At 53.7% G+C, this 16,465-nt stretch overlaps 1 protein-coding gene across 6 annotated transcripts in view; it reads right to left on the bottom strand.

Moving 5' to 3' along the window:
* DENND2B (DENN domain containing 2B) overlaps positions 1-16,465 on the bottom strand; it is a 221,588-nt gene that overhangs the window by 14,811 nt on the left and 190,312 nt on the right. For 4 of the 6 annotated variants that reach the window (XM_016191763.2, XM_060177216.1, XM_060177218.1 and 1 more), the window contains exons 5-11: positions 9,298-9,446; positions 7,733-7,945; positions 6,061-6,157; positions 5,427-5,471; positions 4,278-4,462; positions 2,311-2,420; positions 2,072-2,141 (exon numbers count right to left, since the gene is read on the bottom strand). In XM_016191763.2, the coding sequence (XP_016047249.2) occupies positions 2,072-2,141; positions 2,311-2,420; positions 4,278-4,462; positions 5,427-5,471; positions 6,061-6,157; positions 7,733-7,945; positions 9,298-9,446 (869 nt within the window). The remainder of the gene's footprint in view (positions 1-2,071; positions 2,142-2,310; positions 2,421-4,277; positions 4,463-5,426; positions 5,472-6,060; positions 6,158-7,732; positions 7,946-9,297; positions 9,447-16,465) is intronic. The other 2 variants (XM_007531210.3, XM_060177219.1) reach the window with 1 other exon arrangement.

Here is a 16,465-nt window from a genome sequence, read left to right as displayed (position 1 = left end):
CACAGATGTACAGAGAAGGCAGAAGCTGTTTTTGTCCATATTAGGCCTGAAACTCACTCCTCTCTCCGTCCCTCTCCCCCGCCTCCCCTAAAGCCCCAAGTGATTAAATCAAGTATGTGGGATTTGGGTTAGAATCATTGTGTCCAATCTGCAGGAATGCCGAGCAAGTGCCAGCCCCTTGGCAGGGGCCCAGCCCAGGCCCTCTGAACACTCCGGGACAAACACACTCTCCCCTGGGGCAAGCTTCGCTCCGTCTCCGCTCCTATAAGAGCAGCTTTCTGAAGGCTCCCTCCGGCCCTGGTGACTCTGGGCCATGAGAGTCTCTGCCAGGCTTCCCACCTGGCGGATTACTCCCACATTTCTTCAGCGCCACTCACTCTATCCTAATAGTCCTTCTCCCTAGACTAATCACGAGAGTGACCGAGAGTAACCAAAGGACTTTGGCATCAACCCTGGTTTTGCCCCTTACCGGCTGTGTGACCTTGGGCCAGTCATTCTCCTGCTGAGTCTCTAAGTCTTGGCTCCCTGATCTATAGAGCAGACATTCTAGTACCTAACCGACTGCTTCCAGGATTAAAGAAATGACGTGGGAGGCGGGGCGGTAGCGCAGCGGGCTAAGCGCAGGTGGCGCAAAGCGCAAGGACCTGCGTAAGGATCCCGGTTCGAGTCCCCGGCTCCCCACCTGCAGGGGAGTCACTTCACAGGCGGTGAAGCAGGTCTGCAGGTGTCTGTCTTTCTCTCCTCCTCTCTGTCTTCCCCTCCTCTCTCCATTTCTCTCTGTCCTGTCCAACAACAACGACATCAATAATAACAACAATAATAAAACAAGGGCAACAAAAGGAAATAAATAAAATTTAAAAAAAAAGAAATGACGTACTTAAAGCGTCTGTCTGTCTACTCTGACATATATGATGCATCCTGAGTAGCAGTGTCTCCTTTGTCCTTCTTTCTGTGTTGAAAATCTCACCTGCCTTCTCTCCTACTAAAATCCCTTGAGGATAAGATCCAAGTCTGACTGACCTCCAGATGCTGTTAGGATGTGTCCTCACCTTTAATAAGTGTAAGTGATAAGTGGGACTGAGTGAATGAATGACTGGCCCAGCATCGTTTATTTTGGCCCCTACTACATATGCCCCTTGGTCAGCATCTAACGAGCCTTTCTCCCACTAAGGCCTGGGAACCCCAAACACTGTCAAACCTCTTGTGAGCTCCAGGGAAGAATACAGTGGGACAGGCTCTCTCTGCCTTTACCTCACTGCGCTCCCCAGGACTAGAGCTGGGGTGGGCTTTTCTCTCTCCAACAAGGTTTATTTCCAAAGCTCCCCTTTTTCTTGTTCAAAGACTCTCTCCCAGAAGGTATGTCTTTGTGCTGGTGCAGCCTCCAGCCTGACCAGACTGAACACCTCTCCATGTGAGGTGGGCTGGATATGAGGGGGCAGCTGTCTCTCCCTACATGTGATGCTCAGAAGATGTGATTCTGAATTCAGAAGAGTAATCAGAGCCTGAAGCCCAAAGAAAACAGATGAAAAGCAAGGACACACAGGACAGCCTGATACAGGGCATCCCAGCAGATAGTGGTTGTGTCTCTCTCTTTCTTACAGATAATCTTACATCCGAGGGTCCAGTTAGAGAGCACACTTTGACTCCTATTATCCTACAAGTGCCTCATCTACGAGGGGGGGGGAAACAGAGAGAAGACAGAGGGAGAGAGAGAGAGAGAGAGAGAGAGAGAGAGAGAGGACCCAAGGAGCACATAAGGGAAAGAATGTAAGGCCTCATACAAGCTAGACTGCAGAGACTCTCAGGGCCAGGCGCTGGCACACCTGGTTAAGCTCACACGTTACAGTGTGCAAAGGCCCGGGTTCAAGCCTGTGGTCCCCACCTGCTGGGGGAAAGCTTCATGAATGGTGAAGTAGTACTGCAGGTGTCTGTCTCTTTCCCTCTCTCTATCTCTCCCTCCCCTCTCACTTCTCTCTGTCTCTGCCCAATAATAAATAATCATCTTAAAAAGATTAAAAAAACCACATCCCAACTCTGTGCCCTTTGGCCAGGATTAAATGGCCCTACTCACCAGTAAGCGTCTGCAGTAGCCAAAGCGTCTGCTACCATCTTCCCCAGTCAGCATGAAAGAAAAAGTCTCACTGGAACACAGAGAGGCCTGGTATCAGGGAAGTGGCAGAGGCCCCAAGAAAAAGAAGCCCCTGAGTGGGTGCAGGGCCAGGCTCCCATAGGAGAGGTGCCCGGGACAAAGGGGGCCCGTTCAGTTGCCCACTGCAGCAAGGGCTAAAAGAGGCTGTGCCCGGGACTCACCTGCTGTACTCTGACACAGGGGTCCAGTCCTTGGCATCGGGGAAGCAGAACTGAGGGATGGCCTTGAGCCTCTCTTCTGCTTCCCGCATCTGCTTGGTGGGTCGGTCCAGCTGTGTGTGGGGGGGACATGGAGTGATAAGCATGAAAGACGGCAGAAGCTGAGGAAGGGACAGGGCTCAAAGCACCTCCTCCCCTGGGAGCCCTCGATGGCAGCCTACCAACTGGCATGCTCCTCAGCAATCCTTGTCCCGAGTCCCTGCTCTGACAAAGAGGTCTGGGTGTGGGCTGAGTCTGCACTTGTTCATTCAAGAAAGGCCCAGCGAGCACTTTCCCTGTGGCGCCTGCCCCCCCCCCCCCGGAAACTGGGCCACAGGGAGGGCTACTCTGGAGTCTGGAAGCCCCCAAAGAGAGTCAGCCGAACAGAAACCAAAGGATGAGAAAGGTTGGCAGCCATGGAGAGAGCGGGGGAAAATATGCCCCAGGTAGAGGCAATGTCAGGAGAAAGGGCTAGAGTGTTACCAGGAAGAGAAGGCGGGCGGCCGGTGTGGCAGCTGGCGGGAAGCAGGGGAGGAGTGGGAGGATTTGAGTGGTGGAGGAGTGGAGGAGGAGGAGTGGGAAGAGGAGGAGGAAGAGAAGGTGCGGGAGGAGAAGGAGGAGGGGGAGGAGGAGAAGGAGGAGGAGGAGGAGAAGGTGTGGGAGGAGAAGGAGGGAAAGGAGGAGGGGGAGGAGGAGGGGAGGAGGAGGAGAAGGTGCGGGAGGAGGGGAAGGAGCAGGAGGAGGAAGTGGAGGAGGAGAAAGAGGAGGGGGGAGGGGGAGGAGGAGGAAGAGGTGGAGAAGGAGGAAGAGGAGGAAGAGGTGGAGGAGGAAGAGGTGGAGGAGGAGGAAGAGGTGGAGGAGGAAGAGGTGGAGGAGGAGGAAGAGGAGGAGGAAGAGGGGGAGGAGGAGGAAGAGGGGAGGAGGAAGAGGTGGAGGGGGAGGAGGAGGAGGAAGAGGTGGAGAAGGAGGAGGAGGAAGAAGAGGAGGAAGAGGTGGAGGAGGAAGAGGTGGAGGAGGAGGAAGAGGTGGAGGAGGAGGAAGAGGTGGAGGAGGAGGAAGAGGTGGAGGAGGAAGAGGTGGAGGAGGAGGAAGAGGTGGAGGAGGAGGAAGAGGAGGAGGAAGAGGAGGAGGGGGAGGAGGAGGAAGAGGTGGAGGAGGAAGAGGTGGAGGGGAGGAGGAGGAGGAAGAGGTGGAGGAGGAAGAGGTGGAGGGGGAAGAGGTGGAGGAGGAGGAAGAGGAGGAGGAAGAGGTGGAGGAGGAAGAGGTGGAGGAGGAGGAGGAAGAGGTGGAGGAGGAAGAGGTGGAGGAGGAGGAAGAGGAGGAGGAAGAGGTGGAGGAGGAAGAGGTGGAGGAGGAGGAAGAGGTGGAGGAGGAAGAGGTGGAGGAGGAAGAGGTGGAGGAAGAGGTGGAGGAGGAGGAAGAGGAGGAAGGGGAGGAGGAGGGGGAGGAAGAGGTGGAGGAGGAGGGAGAGGAGGAGGGGGAGGAAGAGGAGGAAGGGGAGGAGGGAGAGGAGGGGAGGAAGAGGGGGAGGAGGAGGGGGGAAGGGGAGGAGGAGGGGGAGGAGGCAGTGACAGAATCTCCTTTTGGGAGATGAAGATGCGCTGGTACTGACTGTGTCACACAGCTGAGAATATGCAGTCCCCAAGTTGCATGTCAAGCACACAGATGGTCTCAGCCACGTGATTAAAGAGAGACAGGCTCCCAGAAGTGGCTGGGGACTTGGGGCCTGTGAGCTCGGAGCTTCTGTGGACGTCTGGATCTCACTCCACACACACCGGCAGGTGCCCTTCCCACCTCACCCTCTGAAGAGGCCCAGGAAAGACTTCAGAAGCCCCTCTGCCTCCTGCTCTCGGAGGGTCGAGTTCAGCTGTGGCAGGAAGAAGCTCTCTCCTCCTTGGCTGAGCAAGGGAGACGGGGAGAAATGGCCTCACCTTTGGAAATTGGTAGGAGACTTCTGGGAGGTAGGTGTTTCGGGACGGCTTCTTCTTGAGGGACACCACCACAAACTGCTCAAACAGCTCCCGCTCCTGCCACTCCAGCAGCTCCAGCTCCAGCGTCCGATAGCGGGGAGCACGTCTCAGCACGGACTGGGTGTGCACGAGGCGCTGCGTGTGGGCTGGGGTGGGTCACACGTCAGGGGACACACAGGCTGACTGACCCTCACGCCGCGCCTGCGCCCTCTCCACCCGGGCTCAAGGCTCCCTCGGGGGCCTCACGAGTCTAGTCTGACACCCTGCGCAGCCATGCCCAGCTAGGCTGGGGAAGCAGTGAGCACAGACACTGTCCAGCTATGTGGAGCTACTGGTCTGGGCCACCTGGCTCCTCTAGAGGTGGAGTTGAGGGCCTTAAGCCAGGCTGTCTAGGCCCACACAAAGGACAATGGTGAGCTGAGTTGATCTTAAACGACTGTTAAAGCCAGTCAAGCCAGAAAGGTATCGTCAGTACCCACCCCCCCCTCCTCTGTGTCATAAAGACGTGGACATTTGTAACGGCTGCATCCCAGGCGTTGTGAGAGTCCTTGGGCTTGAACCCTTTGACCTTGTCCCTAGCCCCAAGGTCAGTGGCCCAGAGAACCATTTGACTCCCACATGCTTTAATCACCCAGAGAGGTATAGGCAAGGCTTCCCAACACAAAGAAGCAAGGTTTGTTCAAGGTCCCTGGAATCTGAAGGCCACAGACCTTTCTGAGTAGGTCGCAGTCCTCCTCTCTAAAGACATGAGAGGACCAGTCTCCTCACACCATGGACTCAGTTCTTGTATCAGAAGAGGTGCCTGTAATCCTCTGACCTCATCTTTTATGCTCTATATTCAACACATCGGACAGGTAAATCAAGCACCCAGTTCTCATGGATAATGGCTTGGGGAAGTAGGGGCAGGGCCATAAGTCTTAAATTCAAGCAGAGGAGACATCTGAGTTGAACTCTACAGGGCTGAGCCCACATGACGATAAGAGAGACTCCTTATAGCTCCTTACTCTGTGTGCTGGTGTCCTGCCTCCATAGCATGTGGAGACATGGGCACTTCCTTGCAGAGGAAGAGAAGGCCGGGGAGGGTTCATGCTCTTGGGAGCTATGCCTCACCTTTGAACCTGTCGTCAGAGTCGCTCTCGCTCTCACTATTCTCATCTGGAAAAGTAACAACAGAGTGTATGCTTGCTGAGCCGTCGTCCCACAGTGCTTCCTGTACCCCCACCTCTTCTCACAAGGAAGGGTCTGTACCCAGTTTGGGTTCCCGTGTGTCCCACAGCCAGGTACTGAGTGACCTTAGGGTGGCATCCCTCTGAGCTCAGACTGCAGTCAGTCAATGTCCGTCCAGTTCTGATCTGGAGGAAGCTGTGGCCCAGGTAGGAGGCTGAGCTAGTAGAGGCTTCTTGGCCTACAACACAAGGATCCTGCCTCCAAGAAGCCAAGATTTGAAGTGGGAAACAGACCACAGTGCTCGGTCTGGCCTCTCCATCTGCCAGATGCAGATCCCCACCTCTCTTGGAGGGCCTCAAGGCCCAAAGCCTGAACTGACTCCTCCCCAGGGCTGTCTTCCCTCTTTCCTCTCCCCTCCTATGTGGTCACATTTTGGCTGGGCTCTATCCTCCCAGAAAGCAGAAGGACCTTTGACTGGTCAAAGAAGCCTGCAGACTGGGGCTATAGCGCATGCCTCTCCCCACTGCGAATGCCCCGGGTGCCAGACACCAGAGCAAGCTCAGGTGTGATGTCCTACCTTTCAGTGACGCTGTCTCAATGCTTGACATAGACAGCTTTTTCAACCTCTTCTTTCCCCTCTTGGCATTGTAGATGGAGTTAATTCTTTGGACAAGCTGGGTGTGAAGAAGAAAAAAGGGAAGGTGAGGTAACACTAGTGTCAGTCCCCCTACTTTTCAGAAAGTCAGCAAACAGCCCATCTGGTCCCTTACTGGTCCAAGCTTTCTGTCCTCCGTGTGCAGGGCACAGGCTGGTCCCCTGCAGCACTGGCTCACGTGCAGACTCACCGGGCAAGGCTGCTAGATCTCCGTTCTCCTAGTCCCCTAGTGGCACATGCCCAGAGACAAGGGCATTGCAGTTATCTCTCTAGAGGAAGGAACTGTGATCACACAAGACAGGATGGGAGCTCCTGAGTCCCAAGAGGCACTGAGCCCACCAAGACAAAGAACTTGTCCGATGCGATAACAGGAACAAGGATTCTAGTCTTTCCCCCTCTGGGCTACAGTAGGGCCCTGACAGGAAGGAACTCAATTCCCAGTATACTCAAGCATTGTTTGCAAGCTAAAAATACCATGTGGTTAAGTCCTGCTGCTTTGGACTGGGGTGTCTGGGTCTGGCTGTCTACGTGTGCAAATCAGTGCTAAAAGCTCTCAGTTCCAAGAGCTATAGAAAGGAAGACCCAGCTTTGAGTTCTGAGTCTGAGAGAGACTAGAAAAGTTTCTGTGTTCAGCAGAGGCCACAAAATTTACACCCAAAATTCACTCGGAGGGAGCTCCCCAAGGACTGGCTGGTGCCCACCAGTGACAGACGCTGGGGCAGAGGCTAGCCTACACTCCTCTTGACTTCTGTGTGCCACCAACCACTTAATGCATCTTTGTTTTTTTGTTTTTGCTTTTAGTTTTTTTATTATCTTTATTTTATTTGATAGACAGCCAGAAATCTAGAGGGAAGGGGGTGATAGAGAGGGAGAGAGACAGAGAGACACCTGCAGCCCTGCTCCACCACTTACAAAGCTTTCCTCCTGCAGGTGGGGACCGGGGGCTTGAACTTGGATCCCTGTGCATTATAACATGTGCACTCAACCAGATGTACCACCAGCCCCCCACTTAATGCATCTTGATTGATAAGGGAATTAAATCCATGAAAGATAGGGCAGTGCTTGAACTCAAATTGACTCAGTAATTGAGTGTGGCTGGGAGTTAACTCAGCGAGTAAGAGCCCATGAGGCTGAGCCTGTCACTAGGATCCCTTCCCATGTCCCACACACATGAGAGTGCTGCTCTACGCCCCGCCCCCCAATATGAAGTTAATAAAATAAATCTTTTGTTGTTGTTGCCGGGGTTTTCACTGGGGCTTTGTGCCAATACAATTCTACTGCTCTCAGCTGACTTTTTTTTTTTTCCCCAGATAAAAGGAGAGACAGAGAGGGAGAGGGAGTCACTACAGCACAATCCAAACACTTGTGAAGACTCCCTTCTGTACGGTATCACGGTATTCTCTTGTGGTGGCTGGGAGCTCGAAGCTAGGTCCTCGCGCATGGTAAAACCTGCGTTCTACCAGGCGGATGGTCTCCCAGCCCCAATAAATCAAAGTTCAACTGAAGAAGCAGGCCCAGGTTAGCACGCAGATCTAGACAAGAGCCGCTGCCTGCCCACCTGCCTCCCCAGCCCCTGGGCCGGGGGGGTGGGTACCTTGGGGGTGCGGCGGGCTCGGCGGCTGGACAGCAGCTCACTGGTGGTGCTCAGGCTGTCCTCATGGAGGCTGGAAGGGGACGACGGCAGGCTCAGGTGGGCCACCAGCATGTCATCATGGCTCTGTCTCTTGGGTGATCGTGGCAGACGGTGGCTCTTCCTTTCAGACCAGTTCCCACTGCGCAGGGACTGGCTGCTGGGCATCAGGGCGAGCTGGCAGGCAGGAGAGAGCACGGGAGAGGGCTCAGCACAGACTGGTACTGCCAGCTGGGGCCTAGACACAGAACCCACAGGCTGGCGGTCCTGGCTCCCTGGACTCCCACCCTGGAATCTTTTAGGACCTCAGCCGCTATTCAGTAAGTCAGCGGCAGATGAGACACTGGTCACTACAGGGGAAGCTTAACTACTTCTGTCCAGAAAAGCTGAGGCTGAGAAAAGGGATGCAGGAACTCTGGGGTCATCCCGAGAGCACTGGGGCACAGTCTGAACCCCACTTATGGCCGAGCCTGGCTGATGGAAGCAGTCTCCACTCTCAGACCCAGTCCTGAAAGCCTTCTCCAGCGGAGGCCAGGCCATACCAGCTGCCTTCTCTTGCGGTGTGTGTGGGGGGCATCTGACAGCCTGGCCCTTCTCACTTCCTGCAGGACAACACAAAGCTCTGGGCTCTGCTCAGCGAAGCCTGGGCAAGGCAGCCCTTGTGGCCACTCGGCTCCCTCACCTACCAGGTGCCGGCCTGGCTCCCCTCTCCCGCCCGGACCCCCTTTCCACATCCTCCACCTAGATGGGCACCTTCACCAGGGGCCTCCCTGTGCTCAGCGACTCGCTCTTGCTGCAGCCCCCACCCTGCAAACTCAGCAGTGCTTCTCAGCGCTCTTCAGCAAGCCCTCCCCCTCCCCCAATTTCCTCTCCCAGCAGCACAGACTCAAAGGAAGCCTGCTTGAACACAGCATAGAAGAAGGTGAGTCTTTCAGGAAGAAGAGCAAATATACCATGCCAAAGTCAGAAGAAATAACTTTTACATTCTCTGGCCAATGTTATAAAGGAAATATCCAGGTCCCTCCCGCTAACGCCAAGAATCAGAGTTGCCTGGGTAGGCTGAGGAAGGCATCTCCGTTTTGCCTGCTACCCTCTCTGCATAAGGCTGCACTGAGTCAAAGTCTAAGGGTCTTCTTTGACTTTTCACCGCTCTTCTCAGAAAAGTCCTTGAAGACTCACTCCCAACAGGAGTGGCTCCAGGTCTCTCAGGTGCCTACAAAGCGCTCCAAATCTGGCCCTGGGGTTATACCTGGCCCCCAAATGCCAGTTCTGAGAATAGTTCTGACAGAACTGAAGAATGCCAAGACTCCAGCCAAGAAGCTTCCTGACATCTGTCTGGGCAGTAAGGGAAGGATGTAGGACAAGGTGCCCCAACAGCAAGTCTGGCAGGGGCCTCGGTGTAGCACTCTCCTCTGAAGCTCCTCCTTATCAAGCACCACCGAGGGAGAAAGAGTCGGAACTGGACGCTGGCCAAAGCCTTGGAAGGACAGAGCCCCAGTCCTCCAGGCCCGTGCCGGGGCTGCTGTTACCTGCGTGGGCGGGCTGTACTTCCTGTCCTGAGGACTCCACATCCTGTGCAGGGAGTCCAAGGAGCTTTCAGACAGCTGAGGTTTGCGTCCTGCCCTCCGGCTCTTTAAGTCCACATCCTCATACGGATTCTCCTTGGTCAGATCTCCTGCTGAGGAGGGACAGTTAGAGGAGGAAGAGGGGAAAGACAGACGGAAGCACATGCACACACACACACACACACACACACACACACACACACAAATAAACAGGCAGAATTCCTGTGAACTGAGGGGAATGGCTTCTGCCTGGCCCCTTCAGCCCATGAGTCACACAGCGGCCTGTCTGCAGTGGGGAGGCTACAGATGCTGGCTCTAAATCTAAAGGCTGAACCCCCTTCTCTTCCCCCACCCCAGCCCCCCTGCTCAGCTCAGCCCTGTCTGGCCTCTGATTTATAAATTTAGGATTGCACAAGACTGGTTCAGCCACCCTGCCTGTGCCCAGGCAGAAGACAAAGCCAATACCAGGCATCTTTCTTTGGCTCCAATCCCTCTGCTGTTAAAGCCCCAGAGACAAGAACTTCATGGTAGGAAGACTGTCCCTTTCAACTGCTCCCAGAGAATCAAATATGGGTGTGTATGTGGGGGAGGGGGCACAGAGGGGCTCCAAAGAATGCCAGGAACGGGGGTTTCCGAGCCTTCTTCTCACCCAGTAGATTGTTCAGCAAGTCTTAGGGCAGAATCTGTCTGGCCCACGGAGGGAACCCCAGCACCAGAGCAGTATCAGCTAGTCATTATTCCAGGAGCCTCCGCTACTCCAGCGAACGCTGGTCCTGTACTGCTGACCTCAGCCCAAGAGGACGGCCATCACGCCCCTTCTGGAACAAGGTCTCCTGCTAATGTGGGAGGTGTGGGAGGCTCGCTGAGTCTGGATCAAGGTGGCAGTGGTGGCAAATGGTGTGTGGGGATGGGCTGGGGGTTGCTTCTTAAAGCTAATTTCTAAAATCCCTGGCAGCAGGCATGGTGTTGGCACCAGACAACCCCAGAGGGTCTGAACACAGACTCTGCCCTTGAAAAGTCCTTTCCACGAGCAATACATGCTCTGCGCCACAGCGCACAGCTAGATTTTCTCAGATGCGGCACTGCCACAAGCCGGGTGGTGACAGAGAGGGGCTCTGTGCTCTTCTTTTCCTGGCCTTTCCAACGCTCCCCTCCACAGCAACACCGCTACTTGGGACTTGGGCCCTAGATGCCAGTGAGCAGAATAAGGCTTTGCTGAGAAAACTGTTTTTTCTTTTTTCTTCTTCCAATTTTTTTTCTTTCTTTATTTGATAGTAGAGAAGCTGAGAAGGAGGAGAGACAGAGAGACCTCTAGTACTTGCTTCATCACTTGTGAGGCTACCATCCTGCAGATGGGGAGTGGGGGTTCAAAACCTGGGTCCCTGCACATGGTAACCACCACCCGGCCCCCAAACAGACTGTTTATAAGACTTATGAGAACTATGGTGGTGTGGTCCGTGAGGTGGCACAGTGGATAAGCACTGGACTCTCAAGCACGAGGTCCTGAATTCAGTCCCTGGCAGCACATGTACCAGAGTGATGTCTGGCTCTTTCTCTCTTCCTATTTTTCTCATCAGGAAATAAATAAAATCTATAAAAAGAAAGAAAGAAAGAAAGAAAGAAAGAAAGAAAGAAAGAAAGAAAGAAAGAACCATGGTGGTGACCTTTGGAAGGTGGGAGGGTGAGGACACAGAACCTGGATGGTGGGTGTGGTGCAGATCCAAACATCATAATCTTAAAATCTTGTCGCCCACTATTAATCACAAAGAAAAAAATGGGGGGAGGCCTTGCTAGAGGAAGTGTGGCAAGAGTAGGCCACAGGACTGAGCTTGGGTGGCCACTGAGCCCCATGCCTGACTCACAGATGCTTCCTCACATCTCTCTCTCTCTCTCTCACCTCCAGGGTTGTCACTGGGGCTCAGTGCCTGCACTATGAATCTATTGCTCCTGGAGGCCATTATCCCTATTTTGTTGCCCTTGTTGTTGTTCCATTGCTGTTGTTGGATAGGACAGAGAGAAATGGAGAGAGGAGGGGAAGACAGAGATGGGGAGAGAAAGACAGACACCTGCAGACCTGCTTCACCACCTGTGAAGCGACTCCCCTGCAGGTGGGAAGCTGGGGGCTCGAACCAGGGTCCTTACGCCAGTCCTTGCGTTTCTCACCGTGTGTGCTTAATCTGCTGTGCTACTGGCCCAGCCTCTTTCTCCCTCCCTCCCTCCCTCCCTCCCTCCCCTCCTTCCTTCCTTTCTTTTTTATTATATTTATTTATTTATTTATTTTATTTTTTTTTAATTTTTTTTTTTAAATTTTTTTTATTATTATTTATTTATTCCCTTTTGTTGCCCTTGTTGTTTTATTGTTGTAGTTATTATTGTTGTTGTCGTTGGATAGGACAGAGAGAAATGGAGAGAGGAGGGGAAGACAGAGAGGAGGAGAGAAAGATAGACACCTGCAGACCTGCTTCACCGCCTGTGAAGCGACTCCCCTGCAGGTGGGGAGCCGGGGTTGGAACTGGGATCCTTATGCCGGTCCTTGTGCTTTGCGCCACCTGCGCTTAACCCGCTGCGCTACAGCCCGACTCCCATATTTATTTATTTAGTTATTGGATAAAGACAGCCAGAAATTGAGTGGCGAAGGGGGAGACAGACAGAGAGACACCTACAGCCCTGCTTCACCACTCGCAAAGCTTTTCCCCTGCAGGTGGGGACTGGGGGCTTGAACCTGGGTCCTTGCCCACTGTAATATGTGAGCTCAACTAGGTGCGCCACCACCAAACAGCCTCTCTTCCTCACGTTTCCAGAGGAATCCAGATGCTACTTCTCAGGACAGAATACAGAACTATAGGAATTGGAAGGGAAGCTGCTGGGAGTACAGACTCTCCTAGGACAGGACACAGGAGAAAGACCAGTGACCATACAACCATAACCTTTCATGTGTCCAATTTCCAAAGCCAAGATGCTCTGATTGTGGCATCTACTCATTGCTGTCATGAAAAGACCAAGGAGAAGCCAGAGAAGGGAAGTCTAATGGGAGAGCTTTTCAGTCACAGCTGATTAGATTGTCCCGTAAGCAATACAGACCTCTAAACTTATGAGTCCAGGATGGGACAAGAACGAACTTTGGACTGGATTAAGTGATTCTCAACATCCAGCAGAGGTCCTAGCAGTCAAGCGGACCTTTTCCTGGAACAGTCCTGCTCTGAAAATGACTTGTCTCCATTCCAGAGCCCTGACTAAGCAGAGCTGGCCCAGAGGCACTGCTTCAAGAAGCCAAACATCTAATCTGGCATCCTGACACTGTCCCTCCAGTCTGACCCACGGGGGCACCTCGGAGGAGTGAGGATGAACACTGGGCCTCCTGCTCCTCCTGCAGCAAATAAGCAGCAGCGTAAGGGGATGGGCAAGAAGAAGGGACAGAAAATGCCAGGGCGCCATCTTCCTAAGGCTGTGAAAGTCATGTGCAGATGGAGGGAGGAAGAGGGCCTACTCTAGGACCCCACCTCCAGACCGTCAAGCTGGATGATCAGCTACAGTCCTTATGTATTCATTTGTTTGTTTGATATAGACAGACAGAAATTGAGAGGGAAGGGGGGGTAGAGAGGGAGAGAGAAGGAGAGACACCTGCAGCCCTGCTTCGCCACTCACAACGTTTGCCCCCTGCAGGTGGGGACCGGGGGCTTGAACCCGGGTCCTTGTGCACTGTGACATATGTGCTCCAGCAGGTGTGCCGCCGCCCGGACCCCAGCTACATTCCTCATCATCATTCCCCATCTTTATGATGACCTTGCCTCAACAACTTTACTTCAGGCCTCTCCTAACTTGGCATCTGGTGTGGTAGACTGCCCTGTGTATATGTAGAATGTCAAGCAGAAAGCTAAACTCAAGGGTAGGGTAGATAGCATAATGGTTATGCAAGAAGACCGTCAAATCTGAGGCTCGGAAGTCTCAGGTTCAATCCCAGGCACCACCATAAGCCAGAGCTGAGCAGAACTCTAGAGAAGCAAACAAACCTCAACTCAGTGCGCTAGGTGATAGTAGCATCTTTTCCGTTTCTAAAAACATCACTAAACACTGTCAAATGGGTGGAAGAATGTTTGGATAGGTGGAGAGCCGGAGCAGTGTTTTAGAAAGATGGACCTGGAGTCGGGCGCTGGCGCAGCGGGTTAAGCGCAGGTGGCACAAAGCGCAAGGACCGGCGTAAGGGCCCCGGTTCGAGCCCCCGGCTCCCCACCTGCAGGGGAGTCGCTTCCCAGGTGGTGAAGCAGGTCTGCAGGTGTCTGTCTTTCTCTCCCCCTCTCTGTCTTCCCCTCCTCGCTCCATTTCTCTCTGTCCTATCCAACAACAACAACGATAACTACAACAATTAAACAAGGGAAACAAAAGTGAATAAATAAATAAATTAAAGAGAGAGAGAGAGAGAGAGAGAGAGAGAGAGAGAGAGAGAAAGGAAGACCTGAACTCCAGAACAGAGTCTGAATGTGTGAACTGAACGCCAAGGCACGCCCTCTTTCTTTCTATCCTTCCTGACTTCCTTCTCCTCAGTTCCTTCCTCCAGAATCAGGGCTTCAAACATCAAACACAATCCAGAACTTCAAGAGATGAACGTAAGAAGCAGAGGCCAAGGAAGTAAGAGATGCACAAGCTGACGACCTTAGTGGCAGCAGGGGGAAAAAATGGAAAAATGGCCTCGCAGAGCTAGGTCTCGGGGCCGGGTGGTGGCACATCTGGCTGAGAGCATGTGCCCCACTGCATAGAGACTAGGGTTCGAGCTCCCAGACCCCCTCTGCAGGGGGAAGCTTTGTGAGTGGTAAAGCAGTGTAAAGGTGTCTCTTTGTCTCTCTCCCTATCACCTCTTCCCCTCTTGGTTTCTGGCTGCAATATCCAATAAATAAAGATAATTTAAGGGAGTCCGGCAGTAGTGCAGCGGGTTAAGCGCTGGTGACGCAAAGCGCAAGGACCAGTGTAATGATCCTGGTTCGAGCCCCCGGCTCCCCACCTGCAGGAGTCAGGGGAGTCGCTTCACAGGCGGTGAAGCTGGTCTGCAGGTGTCTGTCTGTCTCCCCCTATCTTCCCCTCCTCTCTCCATTTCTCTCTGTCCTATCCAACAAGGACGACTTCAACAACAACAACAACAATAATAACCACAACAATAAAACAACAAGGGCACAAAAGGGAATAAATAAATCAATATACATTTAAAAGATAATTTTAAAAAATTTAAAAAGACATATTTAAAAAAAGAACCAAGTCTCAGGAAAGCCTGAAATGCCTCAGGCCTGTCTTTCCTGCCAGCCCAGCTCCAACACCAGCCTCTTTCTTCTCTGACAGTGTTTCACATCCTCTATGACAGAACCGAGCTGCTAAGCAGTTCTCCAGGCAATCCTGCTTGCTCGGACTCTGGCCTCCCTGCCCAGTCCTAGCTTGGCCACTCCATAGCTCTAGTTCACCTGCCACCCCCAACTTCCTGGCCATCCTGACTACGCTCTGATGTTGTCGCCTGGAGACAGCCTTAGCCGTCTTCCCAAGCAGCAGGAGTGCAGAGGGTTGGGGTGTGCTGAGGCCAAGCAGGCACTGAATGCCAAATCCACCCAAGTGAACCCATTGGGAACAATACACACTCAAGTGATGGCTCAGAGCTGGGCTGTGGGATAGGGCTTAGAATTGCTTCGGGGACGGGGGGTAGGGTAGCGGATTAAGTGCACGTGACGTGAAGCAAAAGACTGGTGAAAGGATCCCGGTTCGAGCCCCCGGCTCCCCACCTGCAGGGGTGTCACTTCACAGGCGGTGAAGCAGGTCTGCAGGTGTCTGTCTGTCTCTCCCCCTCTCTGTCTTCCCCATCTCTCTCCATTTCTCTCTGTCCTGTCCAACAACAACAATGGAGAAAGATGGCCTCCAGGAGCAGTGGATTCTAGTGCAGACAACCAACCCCAGCGATAACCCTGGAGGCAACAACAACAACAAACAGGGAAGTCCTGCAGTTTGTGAAGCGACTCCCCTGCAGGTGGGGAGCCGGGGCTCGAACTGGGATCCTTACACCGGTCCTTCCATTTCTCACCGAGTGTGCTTAACCTGCCGCACTACCGCCCGGCCCCCCAGACTGCAAGACTTTTAGCTGATTTCCTCCCACACGGCTTCCTGGAGAAGAGGTGGCCCTCTGCCTTGGAGGCCTGGTCCCATCTTGTCCAGCTGGGGCAGCCAGAGGTCTCAAGCCTTCCCAGCTCTGCTGATGAGGTAAGGGGCCAGGGCATCACCCAAACTTTTAGATTTTTAGTTCTTTTTTTAAGGTGCTTGCTAGAGTCCAGGCTCACCACACTCATCCTCTTAAAAAAAGCCTCCCCAAGGCCCTTTGCGGTTAACCACATGTGCTAACTCCTCCTCACCCAAGTCCTAAAGACAAGCAACTAGAAGAACCAGTTAGGGAAGCTCTGTGCATGTGCACAGACAGTGGAATTTCTCCAAACAATCCCGACTTCCTGGACCACACCCTCGGCTAGGGTCCTGGGTCTGCAGCTTCCCTGCCAACCCACTCTTAGCTCCCACCAGCTGTTTCTCCTGGCTCCAGCCTCCTCCCTTCCTTCAAGGAGCAGAGGGGCCTATCAGGGGCCCAAATCCTCTCCTGGTCCAGAGCAGCTGTTCCCCACTCTCCACGCCTGGACTCCATTCCCCACTGCCCAGCACCGCTCCCCAGGCTGTGCCTCTCACTGGCTCTGTTTCTAGCCTGGCGGCAAAGAGAGAGCAGGCACAGGCTCAGAGGGCTCTGCAGCAGGCTGGCCGGCCCAGTCCCCAGCTCACACCCCGTCCATCCGGGAAGCTCTCAGCCTCAGCTAGCCCTTGGGAGTGGGGCTCTCTGCAGGAATGCAGTCTAGGCTCCTGGGTCAGGCCACTCCATGTGGCTCCCCGGCAAGCTGCTTCCTTGGTCACACTGTTGTGTGGCAGGCCCAGAATGCAAATGATCTGACTTTGGAAAGTAGCAGCCCCTCCCAGGGGCAAATGTCAAATGGACAGGCAAGAACAAACAGCGCCTGGAAGTCAGTGCAAGGCAGGGACTGTTTCTGAACCCTCCGTGGCACACATTAGCAGGCTAAACCTCAGCCTGCCTCGGACCACCCGCTCCAGCTCCCCCAGGCGGCAT

The sequence above is a fragment of the Erinaceus europaeus genome, chromosome 17, assembly GCF_950295315.1.
Source record: "Erinaceus europaeus chromosome 17, mEriEur2.1, whole genome shotgun sequence".
In the NCBI taxonomy this organism is placed as follows: Eukaryota; Metazoa; Chordata; class Mammalia; order Eulipotyphla; family Erinaceidae; genus Erinaceus; species Erinaceus europaeus.
This window is presented reverse-complemented; position numbering and strand designations above follow the sequence as displayed.